Source organism: Pristiophorus japonicus, unplaced genomic scaffold, assembly GCF_044704955.1.
Source record: "Pristiophorus japonicus isolate sPriJap1 unplaced genomic scaffold, sPriJap1.hap1 HAP1_SCAFFOLD_1066, whole genome shotgun sequence".
Lineage (NCBI taxonomy): Eukaryota > Metazoa > Chordata > Chondrichthyes > Pristiophoridae > Pristiophorus > Pristiophorus japonicus.
The window spans coordinates 101239-117092 of record NW_027250719.1 but is presented as its reverse complement, the minus strand read 5'-3'; the positions used below and the strand labels follow the sequence as shown (position 1 = coordinate 117092).

The window sequence follows — 15854 nt, the reverse complement described above, 5'->3', positions numbered from 1 at the left end:
AGGAATTGGACTGTGGAGAGCAGTTTCAACGAGAGGGCACAGGGACATTGGGCCGACTGGCTTCCTGAAAATTTTAAGATTCTTTCTGTTTGCCAAGTGTGGGTATGGGAGACTCCCACCAAAGTGGGAACACCATGGTGAGGTGTGCAGGGGACATGGCAACACATGCAATATGATGCATTGGGATGGTTTCATATTTAAACCCTGACACTACAGTGCAGCACAGGTCAGTTCCAAACCGGGCAGCGTTTCATATCAATCAGCTTGTCTTGTGGAGTGTTGAATGGTGTAGTACGTCACTAACTCACCTTTCCATGCTGCAACCTGGCCTCAGGTGTAACCTCGGCTGCAAGTCTCCTTTTTCCGCTAGATATAAGTGACTCTCATCCTTTCCAAAGTGCGGTGCCCACAATTGGACACAATACTCCAGTTGGGGCTGAACCAATGTTTTATACAGGTTCATCATCATTTCTGCGCTTTTGTACTCTATGCCTCTATTCATGAAGTTCAGGATCCCATTAACTTTTTTAACTGCTTTCTCAACCTGCCATGCCACCTCCAATTGTTCCTGTTACTTTTGCTGTCTCTTTCACCCAATAGTCTTAGCAAAGACATTGCAGGGGGAGCTTGTTGTGGACAGTCTTGGTGTGATAGGAACAGGGTTTCTGAGGGAGGTGGTTGGGGACAGTGCTAGTGTAATTGGGACAGATTCACTGTAATGGGACAGTATTGGTGTGACGGGGGCAGTATCTGAGAAGTTGTTTCCCCAGGCTGGAGAGTCTAGAACTAGCAGGCACAGTCTTAGGATAAGGGCTCGGCCATTTAGGACTAAGATGAGGAGAAATTTTTTCACTCAGAGAGTGGTGAATCTTTGGAATTCTCTATCCCAGAGGGCTGTGGATGCTCAGTCTTTGAGTATATTCAAGGCAAGAGATCGATAGATTTTTGGGCACTAAGGGAATCAAGGGATATAAGGATTGGGCAGGAAAGTGGAGTTAAGGTCAAAGATCAGCCATGAACTTATTGAATGGCGGAGCAGGCTCGAGGGGCCGAATGGCCGACTCCTGCTCCTATTTCTCATGTGAACCGGATTTGAGTGGTTTCACTCCCATTCCAAGAAGGAATGGACTTCATTAGAAACTGCCAATTAGTAGCAATTGGCAAATGTCGAACAGCAGTAGAGGAGCACTGTTCAGAGGTTGTAGGTGCGGCACATGGTTAGGACAGAGTAACGGGAGCTTTCCTCTGTTTCTAACCTGTGCTGTACCTGCCCTGCAAATGTTTGATGGGGCAGTGTAGAGGGAGCTTTACTCTGTATCTAACCCGTGCTGTACCTGCCCTGGGAGTGTTTGATGGAACAGTGTGGAGGGAGCTTTACTCTGTATCTAACCCGTGCTGTACCTGCCCTGGGAGTGTTTGATGGGACAGTGTAGAGGGAGCTTTACTCTGTATCTAACCCCATGTTGTACCTGCCCTGGGAATGTTTGATGTTGCCAATGGAATAGAAGGAATTCCGCTTCCCAGAACTAACGTCCCTCAACAAAAAGCAATGTGTCAGAGATTGAGACCTTGGAGATGGGTTGCAGCTGGATGGGGAGGAGGAGAGTTCATGCAGTGCACAAGCCTGTGCTAACCCATGTGTGTCTGTGTAGGGGTCACAGTGCGGTGCCCTGGGAGCCCAGGACATGGGTCTCGCTTCATCGAGAACACTGCTGCGGAAAAGGTGGTAAGTGTTGGAATTCAGTGACAGCTCCCTAAACCGCTCCTCCTCGCCCTGCCCCTCCCCCTCGCCCTGCCCCTCCCCCTCGCCCTGCCCCTCCCCCTCGCCCTGCCCCTCCCCCTCGCCCTGCCCCTCCCCCTCGCCCTGCCCCTCCCCCTCGCCCTGCCCCTCCCCCTCGCCCTGCCCCTCTCGCCCTGCCCCTCCCCCTCGCCCTGCCCCTCCCCCTCGCCCTCCCCCTCGCCCTGCCCCTCCCCCTCGCCCTCCCCCTCGCCCTGCCCCTCCCCCTCGCCCTGCCCCTCCCCCTCGCCCTGCCCCTCCCCCTCGCCCTCGCCCTGCCCCTCGCCCTGCCCCTCTCCCTCGCCCTGCCCCTCGCCCTGCCCCTCGCCCTGCCCCTCGCCCTGCCCCTCGCCCTGCCCCTCGCCCTGCCCCTCGCCCTTGCCCCTCGCCCTGCCCCTCGCCCTGCCCCTCGCCCTGCCCCTCGCCCTGCCCCTCCCCCTCGCCCTGCCCCTCCCCCTCGCCCTGCCCCTCCCCCTCGCCCTGCCCCTCCCCCTCGCCCTGCCCCTCCCCCTCGCCCTGCCCCTCCCCCTCGCCCTGCCCCTCCCCCTCGCCCTGCCCCTCCCCCTCGCCCTGCCCCCCCCCTCGCCCTGCCCCCCCCTCGCCCTGCCCCTCCCCCTCGCCCTGCCCCTCCCCCTCGCCCTGCCCCTCCCCCTCGCCCTGCCCCTCCCCCTCGCCCTGCCCCTCCCCCTCGCCCTGCCCCTCCCCCTCGCCCTGCCCCTCCCCCTCGCCCTGCCCCTCCCCCTCGCCCTGCCCCTCCCCCTCGCCCTGCCCCTCCCCCTCGCCCTGCCCCTCCCCCTCGCCCTGCCCCTCCCCCTCGCCCTGCCCCTCCCCCTCGCCCTGCCCCTCCCCCTCGCCCTGCCCCTCCCCCTCGCCCTGCCCCTCCCCCTCGCCCTGCCCCTCCCCCTCGCCCTGCCCCTCCCCCTCGCCCTGCCCCTCCCCCTCGCCCTGCCCCTCCCCCTCGCCCTGCCCCTCCCCCTCGCCCTGCCCCTCCCCCTCGCCCTGCCCCTCCCCCTCGCCCTGCCCCTCCCCCTCGCCCTGCCCCTCCCCCTCGCCCTGCCCCTCCCCCTCGCCCTGCCCCTCCCCCTCGCCCTGCCCCTCCCCCTCGCCCTGCCCCTCCCCCTCGCCCTGCCCCTCCCCCTCGCCCTGCCCCTCCCCCTCGCCCTGCCCCTCGCCCTGCCCCTCCCCCTCGCCCTGCCCCTCGCCCTGCCCCTCGCCCTCGCCCTGCCCCTCGCCCTCGCCCTGCCCCTCGCCCTCGCCCTGCCCCTCGCCCTCGCCCTGCCCCTCGCCCTCGCCCTGCCCCTCGCCCTCGCCCTGCCCCTCCCCCTCGCCCTGCCCCTCCCCCTCGCCCTGCCCCTCCCCCTCGCCCTGCCCCTCCCCCTCGCCCTGCCCCTCCCCCTCGCCCTGCCCCTCCCCCTCGCCCTGCCCCTCCCCCTCGCCCTGCCCCTCGCCCTGCCCCTCGCCCTGCCCCTCCCCCTCGCCCTGCCCCTCCCCCTCGCCCTGCCCCTCCCCCTCGCCCTGCCCCTCCCCCTCGCCCTGCCCCTCCCCCTCGCCCTGCCCCTCCCCCTCGCCCTGCCCCTCCCCCTCGCCCTGCCCCTCCCCCTCGCCCTGCCCCTCCCCCTCGCCCTGCCCCTCCCCCTCGCCCTGCCCCTCCCCCTCGCCCTGCCCCTCCCCCTCGCCCTGCCCCTCCCCCTCGCCCTGCCCCTCCCCCTCGCCCTGCCCCTCCCCCTCGCCCTGCCCCTCCCCCTCCCCCTCGCCCTGCCCCTCGCCCTCGCCCTGCCCCTCGCCCTGCCCCTCCCCCTCGCCCTGCCCCTCCCCCTCGCCCTGCCCCTCCCCCTCGCCCTGCCCCTCCCCCTCGCCCTGCCCCTCCCCCTCGCCCTGCCACTCCCCCTCGCCCTGCCCCTCCCCCTCGCCCTGCCCCTCCCCCTCGCCCTGCCCCTCCCCCTCGCCCTGCCCCTCCCCCTCGCCCTGCCCCTCCCCCTCGCCCTGCCCCTCCCCCTCGCCCTGCCCCTCCCCCTCGCCCTGCCCCTCCCCCTCGCCCTGCCCCTCCCCCTCGCCCTGCCCCTCCCCCTCGCCCTGCCCCTCGCCCTCGCCCTGCCCCTCGCCCTCGCCCTGCCCCTCGCCCTCGCCCTGCCCCTCGCCCTCGCCCTGCCCCTCGCCCTCGCCCTGCCCCTCGCCCTCGCCCTGCCCCTCGCCCTCGCCCTGCCCCTCGCCCTCGCCCTGCCCCTCCCCCTCGCCCTGCCCCTCGCCCTGCCCCTCGCCCTGCCCCTCCCCCTCGCCCCGCCCCTCGCCCCGCCCCTCCCCCTCGCCCCGCCCCTCCCCCTCGCCCCGCTCCTCCCCCTCGCCCCGCCCCTCCCCCTCGCCCCGCCCCTCCCCCTCGCCCCGCCCCTCCCCCTCGCCCCGCCCCTCCCCCTCGCCCCGCCCCTCGCCCCGCCCCTCCCCCTCGCCCCGCCCCTCCCCCTCGCCCCGCCCCTCCCCCTCGCCCCGCCCCTCCCCCTCGCCCCGCCCCTCCCCCTCGCCCCGCCCCTCCCCCTCGCCCCGCCCCTCCCCCTCGCCCCGCCCCTCCCCCTCGCCCCGCCCCTCCCCCTCGCCCCGCCCCTCCCCCTCGCCCCGCCCCTCCCCCTCGCCCCGCCCCTCCCCCTCGCCCCGCCCCTCCCCCTCGCCCCGCCCCTCGCCCCGCCCCTCCCCCTCGCCCCGCCCCTCCCCCTCGCCCGCACCCCTCCCCCTCCCCCGCACCCCTCCCCCGCACCCCTCCCCCTCCCCCGCACCCCTCCCCCTCCCCCGCACCCCTCCCCCTCCCCCGCACCCCTCCCCCGCACCCCTCCCCCGCACCCCTCCCCCGCACCCCTCCCCCGCACCCCTCCCCCGCACCCTCCCCCGCACCCCTCCCCCGCACCCCTCCCCCGCACCCCTCCCCCGCACCCCTCCCCCGCACCCCTCCCCCGCACCCCTCCCCCGCACCCCTCCCCCGCACCCCTCCCCCGCACCCCTCCCCCGCACCCCTCCCCCGCACCCCTCCCCCGCACCCCTCCCCCGCACCCCTCCCCCGCACCCCTCCCCCGCACCCCTCCCCCGCACCCCTCCCCCGCACCCCTCCCCCTCACCCCTCCCCGCACCCCTCCCCCGCACCCCCCCCCGCACCCCGCACCCCCCCCCGCACCCCTCCCCCTCCCCCGCACCCCTCCCCCTCCCCCGCACCCCTCCCCCTCCCCCGCACCCCTCCCCCTCCCCCGCACCCCTCCCCCGCACCCGCCCCCCTCCCCCGCACCCCTCCCCCTCCCCCGCACCCGCCCCCCTCCCCCGCACCCGCCCCCCTCCCCCGCACCCGCCCCCCTCCCCCGCACCCGCACCCGCCCCCCTCCCCCGCACCCGCCCCCCTCCCCCGCACCCCTCCCCCTCCCCCTCACCCCTCCCCCTCCCCCTCCCCCGCACCCCTCCCCCTCCCCCGCACCCCTCCCCCTCCCCCGCACCCCTCCCCCGCACCCCTCCCCCTCTCCCTCACCCGCACCCCTCCCCCGCACCCCTCCCCCTCCCCCGCACCCCTCCCCCTCCCCCGCACCCCTCCCCCGCACCCCTCCCCCGCACCCCTCCCCCTCCCCCGCACCCCTGCCCCGCACCCCTCCCCTCCCCCGCACCCCTCCCCCTCCCCCGCACCCCTCCCCCGCACCCGCACCCCTCCCCCGCACCAGCCATCCTCCCCCGCATCCCTCCCCCTCCCCCGCATCCCTCCCCCTCCCCCGCACCCCTCCCCCGCACCCCTCCCCCTCCCCCGCACCCCTCCCCCTCCCCCGCACCCCTCCCCCGCACCCGCACCCCTCCCCCGCACCCGCACCCCTCCCCCGCACCCGCACCCTTCCCCCGCACCCCTCCCCCGCACCCCTCCCCCTCCCCCGCACCCCTCCCCCGCACCCCTCCCCCTCCCCCGCACCCCTCCCCCTCCCCCGCACCCCTCCCCCTCCCCCGCACCCCTCCCCCTCCCCCGCACCCCTCCCCCTCCCCCGCACCCCTCCCCCTCCCCCGCACCCCTCCCCCTCCCCCGCACCCCTCCCCCTCCCCCGCACCCCTCCCCCTCGCCCTCGTCCTCCCCACACCCCTCCGCCTCCTACTCCCTAAACCCATCCAGTTCCCTCTCCTTTTAAAAAAAAAACATCTTTTCGATGAAGCTTTTGGTGACCTCGCCGCTCCTCATGGTGTCCACTTTCCTTACGCCCATTCTGTGAGGCACCATAGGATAGTCCTTGCATTAAAGGCAGTGCTGATTGTTGCTCAGTTGGGATTGGGGGTTGGTGTGGTGAGGACACAGGGAATGGCACAATGAGGGTGGGATTTGGTATAGTGAGGAATGGAATGATACGGTGAGACCAAGTTTTGGTGCAATGAGGAGCTGGAGATACGGTGAGGACGGGGATGATACGGTGAGACCAAGGTTAGGTGCATTGAGGAGCTGGAGATATGCTGAGGATGGGGATGATGTTCTGAGGAGATGTAGATTCAGTCACCATTAATTCTTTAATTTTATTTTTAACATTCCAGCGCAGAATTATCAATTTGTTCCTGGACTTCCGAGAGAAGGAGAAGAAGAGGTGAGACTCCATTGCGTTCTCTGTCTTGTTCTCCAATCAGCATCTTGGGGCTGGTGCCATTTTCCTGACTGGAGTATTATATATATATATATCTCCTTCTGACCACTCCAGACAACCCATAATCCAGGCTGCCACTCCAGTGCAGAACCGAGGGAGTGCTGCACTGTCGGAGGTGCTGCCTTTCGGTTGAGATGTAATATCGAGACCCTGCCCCGCCCCCGGCTCGCCCATGCCCCGCCCCCGGCTCGCCCATGCCCCGCCCCCGGCTCGCCCATGCCCCGCCCCCGGCTCGCCCATGTCCCGCCCCCGGCTCGCCCATGCCCCGCCCCCGGCTCGCCCATGCCCCGCCCCCGGCTCGCCCATGCCCCGCCCCCGGCTCGCCCATGCCCCGCCCCCGGCTCGCCCATGCCCCGCCCCCGGCTCGCCCATGCCCCGCCCCCGGCTCGCCCATGCCCCGCCCCCGGCCCGCCCATGCCCCGCCCCCCGCTCGCCCATGCCCCGCCCCCCGCTCGCCCATGCCCCGCCCCCCGCTCGCCCATGCCCCTCCCCCCGCTCGCCCATGCCCCTCCCCTCCCCCGCACTGATCCTACCTGCACCAATACTCCAGCTACAGCCTCACATGAGCCCTGATCGTGGCTGTTTGGGCAGTAAAGGCCAACTTTGTGTTTATTTTATTTATTGCTGTTTGGAGGAGATGCATCATCATCATAGACAGTCCCTCGGAATCGAGGAAGACTTGCTTCCACTCTTAACAAGAGTCCTTAGGTGACTGAACAGTCCAATACGAGAACCACAGACCATGTCACAGGTGGGACAGACAGTCGTTGAGGGAAGGGGTGGGTGGGGAGTCTGGTTTGCCGCTCTTTCCGCTGCCTGTGCTTGCTTTCTGCATGCTCTCGGCGATGAGACTCAAGATGCTCAGCGCCCTCCCGGATGCACTTCCTCGACTTAGGGCAGTCTTTGGCCAGGGACTTCCAGGTGTCAGTGGGGATGTTGCACTTTATCAGGGAGACTTTGAGGGTGTCCCTATAATGTTTCCTCTGCCCACCTTTGGCTCGTTGTCGTGAAGGAGTTCCGAGCCCCCCTTCCCCCCCCCCCCCCCCCGAGTTTCTTTAAAGATCACCCTCTTGAAGTTCCATCTTGCCCATTATGTGCATGTGCCTCTTGTATTTACTCCCGGCGTACGCAGCACTTTGAATCTGTCGACAGTGAGCTTCATTTGCCACGGATCATCCCAGGTACAAACCCTGCAGAGCTGTATAAATGCAAGTGCTTTGGTTCAGATCCTGAACCCCTCCTCTGGGTCCATGGTCAAACTTAGCTTGATCAATCTTGGAATTGTTACCAGTGCGGAGGCAGGCTCCTGGAATCAATGACTTATTGTCGGGATGAATTGAGAATTCGTTAAAACAGAGTTGGTGATCAATGGACGGCTCTATCTGGGTAAAGTAAGCAAGGCCCCCAGTTGAATGATACGGAAGAAGGGGTCTGTAGCAGTAACTTTGATAATGACACAAGGTTCTGTGGGCTGATAAAAAATGGAAAGGAAATTGAGTACCTTCATACAGATTAGACCAATTATATGGATGGACAGATTTTAATCTGGATAAATGTAGATACTGAGTATATGAAGATTAGGAACATTATAGATGATATGATATACGGAGGTACAATAAACCCTGTCCTACCAAGATACAACCGCGCTCTCCTCCAAAGGGGCAAAACCATTAAGATTTCGGGGAGGGACTGACCAATGGTAGAGGCTGATAAGGGCAGAAATTGGGACAATTAGGGGTCAAAATTCGGTATCGCTGTTTTTGAGGCGTTGTCACCGCTAAAAGTGACGTTGCACACTCATCCTCGGGGCCAACGGGCGGGAGCTCAGGAGGCCGACTGAATTTCCCGATGGGAGGTGGCCGGCATGTGAGCTGAAAAAACGGGGAGGAAAAAAAGACACACAAACTTCCCCGACCCACACACACACTTCCCCACTGGTACAACTAGCAAATAAAAGCTGAAATATATTAAGAAAAAAACAGCGATTCCGCCCGAGATCCGCGATGTTGGCACCACTTTTTCCTGGCTGTACGGATGCTTGGCCGTTAGGCCTCCGTACAAACCAAATATCGCAGGAGCGGCGCCAAGGGGATGTTGTACACTGGATGATGTCACCACGTGGGTGGCGTTAGAGGGCGCCACCAACGACGAACCCAATGTGCCAGGAGGCGTGGACACCATCCAACGACGATGCGAGGCCTTTGCCGCCCATTGCCAGCGTTAATGGACGCCGTTATCACGGGAATTTCGGACCCATAATTTCTCAGTTTGAAAGCAGCGCAGCAGTTACCAGCAAGGCTGATCAAGTCCTGGGCAACATGTGGACATCACTGGACCACAGTCATTCCAAGTTCTGCTGACATTGTACAGACCAATGGTCAGACCAGTTCTGGGGTAAGGTGCTCGCCCTACTTCACAAAGGGCACAGCTGTACGCGAGAGTGCTCTGACTGGAGTGAGCAAAATGGTTCCCAGCCTTCAGTGACTGGGTGAGGAAGAAAGGATAGAATGACAGCACTCTAAAATATTGAAAGGTATAGATAAATGCAGGGTTAGAGGGCACAATACAGGACAACGTGCAGGGTTAGAGGGCACAAATCAGGGCAACGTGCAGGGTTAGAGGGCACAATACAGGGCAACGTGCAGGGTTAGAGGGCACAATACAGGGCAACGTGCAGGGTTAGAGGGCACAATACAGGGCAACGTGCAGGGTTAGATGGCACAATACAGGGCAGTGTGCAGGGTTAGAGGGCACAGGTACAGGGCAGTGTGCAGGGTTAGAGGGCACAATACAGGGCAGTGTGCAGGGTTAGAGGGCACAATACAGGGCAGTGTGCAGGGTTAGAGGGCACAATACAGGGCAACGTGCAGGGTTAGAGTGCACGGGTACAGGGCAGTGAGCAGAGAACGCAGTCCTGGCTGTAATCACGTTCTTGGTCTGTGTTTTAGGCTAAATCTGAGTGAGTGCATGACTCTGGGAGATGTCACCACCATCAACCTGACCATGTTACAAGGAGGCGTGGCCTATAACGTTGTCCCCGAGGAGCTGATGGCCAGCTTTGATATCCGAATCCCCCCCACCGTGGACTACAAGGTATGACTCAGCCTGCATTTCTTTAACAATTGACATCAATAAATGGAAACGAATGTCGTATATCGGTAAAGGAAGGCTTGACCTATATCGGTAAAGGGAGGTGTGTCCTATATCGGTAAAGGGAGGTATGTTCTATATCGGTACAGAGAGACATGTCGTATATCGGTAAAGGAAGGCTTGACCTATATCGGTAAAGGGAGGCATGTCCTATATTGGTAAAGGGAGGCGTGTCCTATATTGGTAAAGGGAGGCGTGTCCTATATTGGTAAAGGGAGGCGTGTCCTATATTGGTAAAGGGAGGCGTGTCCTATATTGGTAAAGGGAGGCGTGTCCTATATTGGTAAAGGGAGGCGTGTCCTATATTGGTAAAGGGAGGCGTGTCCTATATTGGTAAAGGGAGGCGTGTCCTATATTGGTAAAGGGAGGCGTGTCCTATATTGGTAAAGGGAGGCGTGTCCTATATTGGTAAAGGGAGGCGTGTCCTATATTGGTAAAGGGAGGCGTGTCCTATATTGGTAAAGGGAGGCGTGTCCTATATTGGTAAAGGGAGGCGTGTCCTATATTGGTAAAGGGAGGCGTGTCCTATATTGGTAAAGGGAGGCGTGTCCTATATTGGTAAAGGGAGGCGTGTCCTATATTGGTAAAGGGAGGCGTGTCCTATATTTGTAAAGGGAGGCGTGTCCTATATTGGTAAAGGGAGGCGTGTCCTATATTGGTAAAGGGAGGCGTGTCCTATATTGGTAAAGGGAGGCGTGTCCTATATTGGTAAAGGGAGGCGTGTCCTATATCGGTAAAGGGAGGCGTGTCCTATATCGGTAAGGGGAGGCGTGTCCTATATCGGTAAGGGGAGGCGTGTCCTATATCGGTAAGGGGAGGCGTGTCCTATATCGGTAAGGGGAGGCGTGTCCTATATCGGTAAGGGGAGGCGTGTCCTATATCGGCAAGGGGAGGCGTGTCCTATATCGGTAAAGGGAGGCGTGTCCTATATCGGTAAAGGGAGGCGTGTCCTATATCGGTAAAGGGAGGCGTGTCCTATATCGGTAAAGGGAGGCGTGTCCTATATCGGTAAAGGGAGGCGTGTCCTATATCGGTAAAGGGAGGCGTGTCCTATATCGGTAAGGGGAGGCGTGTCCTATATTGGTAAGGGGAGGCGTGTCCTATATTGGTAAGGGGAGGCGTGTCCTATATTGGTAAGGGGAGGCGTGTCCTATATTGGTAAGGGGAGGCGTGTCCTATATCGGCAAAGAGAGGCGCGTCCCGTGTGTTGGCAAAGGGAGGCGCGTCCTATATCGGCAAAGGGGGGCGTGTCCTATATCGGTAAAGGGAGGCGAGCATGACTGCATGTGGGTAATTGGAGACCAACGTGACTTTCTGTTTTGTTTGAGGCATTTGAGGAACAAATCAAGGCGTGGTGTCAGGATGCGGGTGAAGGAGTGACCTACGAGTTTTATCAGGTAATGATACGACAAATGTGCGTAAATGTGGGTCTGTGTATACAGGGCTCAGTGAATGGGTCCGTGTAACTGGGCTCAGTGAATGGATCTGTGTATACTGGGCTCAGTGAATGGGTCTGTGTAACTGGGCTCAGTGAATGGATCTGTGTATACTGGGCTCAGTGAATGGGTCTGTGTATACTGTGCTCAGTGAATGGGTCCGTGTATACTGTGCTTAGTGAATGGGTCTGTGTATATTGGGCTCAGTGAATGGGTCTGTGCCTACTGGGCTCAGTGAATAGATCTGTGTATACTGGGCTCAGTGAATGGGTCTGTGCCTACTAGGCTCAGTGGGTCTGTGCCTACTGGGCTCAGTGAATGGGTCCGTGTAACTGGGCTCAGTGAATGGATCTGTGTATACTGCTCAGTGAATGGGTCTGTGTATACTGTGCTCAGTGAATGGGTCCGTGTATACTGGGCTCAGTGAATGGGTCTGTGCCTACTGGGCTCAGTGAATGGGTCTGTGCCTACTGGGCTCAGTGAATGGGTCTGTGCCTACTGGGCTCAGTGAATAGATCTGTGCATACTGGGCTCAGTGAATGGGTCTGTACCTACTGGGCTCAGTGAATGGGTCCGTGTATACTGGGCTCAGTGAATGGGTCTGTGCCTACTGGGCTCAGTGAATAGATCTGTGTATACTGGGCTCAGTGAATGGGTCTGTGCCTACTGGGCTCAGTGAATAGATCTGTGTATACTGGGCTCAGTGAATGGGTCTGTGCCTACTAGGCTCAGTGGGTCTGTGCCTACTGGGCTCAGTGAATGGGTCCGTGTAACTGGGCTCAGTGAATGGATCTGTGTATACTGCTCAGTGAATGGGTCTGTGTATACTGTGCTCAGTGAATGGATCCGTGTATACTGGGCTCAGTGATTGGGTCCGTGTATACTGGGCTCAGTGAATGGGTCTGTGCCTACTGGGCTCAGTGAATGGGTCTGTGCCTACTGGGCTCAGTGAATAGATCTGTGCATACTGGGCTCAGTGAATGGGTCTGTGCCTACTGGGCTCAGTGAATGGGTCCGTGTATACTGGGCTCAGTGAATGGGTCTGTGCCTACTGGGCTCAGTGAATAGATCTGTGTATACTGGGCTCAGTGAATGGGTCTGTGCCTACTGGGCTCAGTGAATAGATCTGTGTATACTGGGCTCAGTGAATGGGTCTGTGTATACTGGGCTCAGTGAATGGGTTATTCACAGGTCTGCGTTTTTCCTGCAGAAGGACATGAACCAGACACTGACGTCGATCGAGAAGTCGGACCCGTGGTGGAGTGCCTTCAGCTGCGCCTGCGAGCAAATGTGAGTCACTTCAGGTCTGCGTGTGTGCGGTTTGAGAGCTTGTGAGGGGCCTGGTCCACAGATCTCCATTACTGAGGGTTAGGACACTGACTGCTCTCTGTTACTGTGAAAGTTTGTGAGCTGACAGTCAGATGGTTTTGTTGATTTTGGTGTCTTGTGTTTCAGGGACATGACCCTGCAGTGTGAAATCTTCCCTGCGGCTACCGACAGCCGATATATTCGGGCCGTGAGTATTGCTGTCGAATCCTGGAGCCTGACCCAGTCCCTCGCCCTCCTCATTCCAGGCCTCCAACAGATCCGCTGTTTACCTGCTTGTGTCTTAGACTCGAGACTGTGGGGAGGATAACAGTGCTGGAGGCGGGGGGCCTTTCTGTGGGGCGAGGGTTGGGCGTTGGTGTGCGGAGGGGTACCGGTGGGGGTTAGCTTGCTGTCAGGGCTGAACCCCTCTCCTCTCTCCCTCGACAGATAGGTTACCCGGCTATCGGATTCTCCCCCATGAATCGGACCCCCATCCTGCTGCACGATCACAACGAGTTCCTGAGCGAGAGAGTTTTCCTGACCGGGATCAACATCTACAGCAGCCTGGTCTCTGCACTAGCCACAGTGCCGGCCCTCGAGGGGGAAGCCTGAGAGAGCAAGGGTCCGAAGCCCACCCTCCCCTCCCGTGCTCTCCCTCGCCCGAATCCCACCCCTTCCCCACTCACCCACACCCCCCCCTCAACCCACACCCCCCCCTCAACCCACACCCCCCCCTCAACCCACATCCCCCCCTCAACCCACACCCCCCCCTCAACCCACACCCCCCCCTCAACCCACACCCCCCCTCAACCCACACCCCCCCCTCAACCCACACCCCCCCCTCAACCCACACCCCCCCCTCAACCCACACCCCCCCCTCAACCCACACCCCCCCCTCAACCCACACCCCCCCCTCAACCCACACCCCCCCCTCAACCCACACCCCCCCCTCAACCCACACCCCCCCCTCAACCCACACCCCCCCCTCAACCCACACCCCCCCCTCAACCCACACCCCCCCCTCAACCCACACCTCCCCCTCAAGCCACACCCCCCCTCAAGCCACACCCCCCCTCAAGCCACCCCCCCCCTCAAGCCACACCCCCCCCTCAAGCCACACCCCCCCCTCAAGCCACACCCCCCCCTCAAGCCACACCCCCCCCTCAAGCCACACCCCCCCCTCAAGCCACACCCCCCCCTCAAGCCACACCCCCCCCTCAAGCCACACCCCCCCCTCAAGCCACACCCCCCCCCTCAACCCACACCCCCCCCTCAACCCACACCCCCCCCTCAACCCACACCCCCCCCTCAACCCACACCCCCCCCTCAACCCACACCCCCCCCTCAACCCACACCCCCCCCTCAACCCACACCCCCCCTCAACCCACACCCCCCCCTCAACCCACACCCCCCCCTCAACCCACACCCCCCCCTCAACCCACACCCCCCCCTCAACCCACACCCCCCCCTCAACCCACACCCCCCCCCTCAACCCACACCCCCCCCCTCAACCCACACCCCCCCCCCAACCCACACCCCCCCCCCCTCACCCACACTCCCCTCCCCCCCTCCCTCACCCACACCCCCCTCCCCCCCTCCCTCACCCACACCCCCCTCCCCCCCTCCCTCACCCACACCCCCCTCCCTCACCCTACACCCCCTCTCCCCACACTTTCTCCCTCCTTCCCTGCCCTCCTTACTGCTGCTTTGGATCTACAGAGTTACCTCATTTACCGAATGTTTCGACTATCACTCAGGCGTTTACTATATCGTCATCGGCCTTCCCCAGTTGAATGTCAGCAGAGTTTTTAATCAACTGTCTTACACTTTTTACGCTTTTCGATTGCCTGGGCTTTACTCGGGGAAAGATTTCTAGACTTTTAATGTTTGTTCCACACAGGAGCATTTAGAAAAGAAATACTTCTTCAGCCCCACTCTCTTTCCCTCCATCACTCACTCACCCTCCCCTCTTTAAGTTGCTGCGGCGCTGGGACACGATTGCCAGCCAATGGCAGTGGCCTATTCGACTGTGGAGGGAAGCCTGGCAGGGTAGTCTGATAATTGCATTTCTGGCGGGGATCACTGGGTAGTGGGGGTCAGTGGGGGTCACTGCACAGCGGTCTTGGGCTACCCCGGGCCTGAGTCAGATCCACTAACTGAGAACGAGGGGAGCTTTGGAATTCCTTGCGTCATTCTCACCAAACACAGACGCTGCAGCGATAGATAGACCTCTCCCACTCCCTACTCCCTGACCCAACCCCCAACATCACCCCCAGTTCTGCCTGGGTGCTGGAGTCATTTTCAGTTGCAATTTATTTCAAATACATCTCTGGAGGTGCACCTCTAAGGTGATGTGTAAGGTAGGCAGGGAGCGCGGCATCCCAGCCAATAGAGAGAGCGGGAGCCCAGCCAATAGAGAGAGCGGGAGCCCAGCCAATAGAGAGAGCATGGGATCCCAGCAACTGAATAAATGCTGTGGCTACTTGAGCAGGTCAGAGGCGGCGAGTGTCTCACCTCCTGACCCCCCAAAGCCTTTCCACCATCTACAAGGCACAAGTCAGGAGTGTGATGGAATACTCTCCACTTGCCTGGATGAGTGCAGCTCCAACAACACTCAAGAAGCTCGACACCATCCAGGACAAAGCAGCCACTTGATTGGCACCCCATCCACCACCTTCAACATTCACTCCCTCCACCACCGGCGCACCGTGGCTGCAGTGTGTACCATCGACAAGATGCACTGCAGCAACTCGCCAAGGCTTCTTTGGCAGCACCTCCCAAACCCGCGACCTCTACCACCTAGAAGGACAAGGGCAGCAGGTGCAGGGGAACACCACCACCTCCAAGTTCCCCTCCAAGTCACACACCATCCTGACTTGGAAATATATCGGCCTTTCCTTCATCGTCACTGGGTCAAAATCCTGGAACTCCTTCCCGAACAGCACTGTGGGAGTACCTTCACCACACGGACTGCAGCGGTTCAAGAAGGCGGCTCAAGGGCAATTGGGGATGGGCAATAAATGCTGGCCTTACCAGCGATGCCCACATACTGAGAAAGAGAGAGGGGAGAAGGGTTGTAGAGGCAGCAGCACGATCCTGGAGCATCGAAGCAATGTGAGGAATGAGACTGTGTTCCTGCGATATGGAGATAATTAGGATTTGAATCTGATTTAAATGTGATTTTGTTCTTCCAAAATAAAGCTTGATAGTTGTGCCCTTGAAAGCAATGGGCCGCAGAACCTGATCTCCAGATTTGCTGCAGTTCATTTGCACCACTGTATTTGTTTTATAAAGTATATCGTATTTACAGCACACAAGCAGGCCATTATGTCCAACAGGTCCATGCACACGAGACACCTCCACCCTCTTCATCTAACCCCATCGATGTTCCTTTCCCTTCCTTTCTCCCTCAAATGCTTCAATACAATTCGTCTCAACTCGTCCTATTGGTAACGCATTCTATGTTCGAGTAACTCTAATAAAGTGAAGAACTGCAGGAAATGTGACCCCGAAGGTTGTGAAAGACACGGCAGGCCAAAAGGGATC

General features: G+C 61.4%; 1 protein-coding gene across 2 annotated transcripts; it reads left to right on the top strand.

Moving 5' to 3' along the window:
- Positions 1-1579: 1579 nt before the first annotated feature.
- On the top strand, positions 1580-13085 carry LOC139241419 (aminoacylase-1A-like). 2 transcript variants are annotated; one of them, XM_070869979.1, is made up of 7 exons: positions 1580-1726; positions 6308-6357; positions 9363-9507; positions 10893-10961; positions 12211-12290; positions 12456-12516; positions 12760-12883. In XM_070869979.1, exons 1-7 carry the CDS (start codon positions 1637-1639, stop codon positions 12787-12789), a joined length of 525 nt encoding a protein of 174 aa, XP_070726080.1. In that variant the 5' UTR covers positions 1580-1636; the 3' UTR covers positions 12790-12883. The 2 variants fall into 2 exon arrangements, with proteins under 2 accessions (XP_070726080.1, XP_070726079.1); XM_070869978.1 differs by having other exon boundaries at positions 1592-1726; positions 12756-13085.
- Positions 13086-15854: the final 2769 nt, after the last annotated feature.

Excerpts from the sequence above, each read along its gene's own strand:
- LOC139241419 (XM_070869978.1), top strand. The coding sequence starts at position 1,637 with ATGTGTGTCTGTGTAGGGGTCACAGTGCGGTGCCCTGGGAGCCCAGGA. Across the intron at positions 9,508-10,892 it reads CCCCCACCGTGGACTACAAG|GCATTTGAGGAACAAATCAA; the intron begins GTATGACTCAGC and ends GTTTTGTTTGAG. Across the intron at positions 12,517-12,755 it reads ACAGCCGATATATTCGGGCC|ATAGGTTACCCGGCTATCGG; the intron begins GTGAGTATTGCT and ends CTCCCTCGACAG.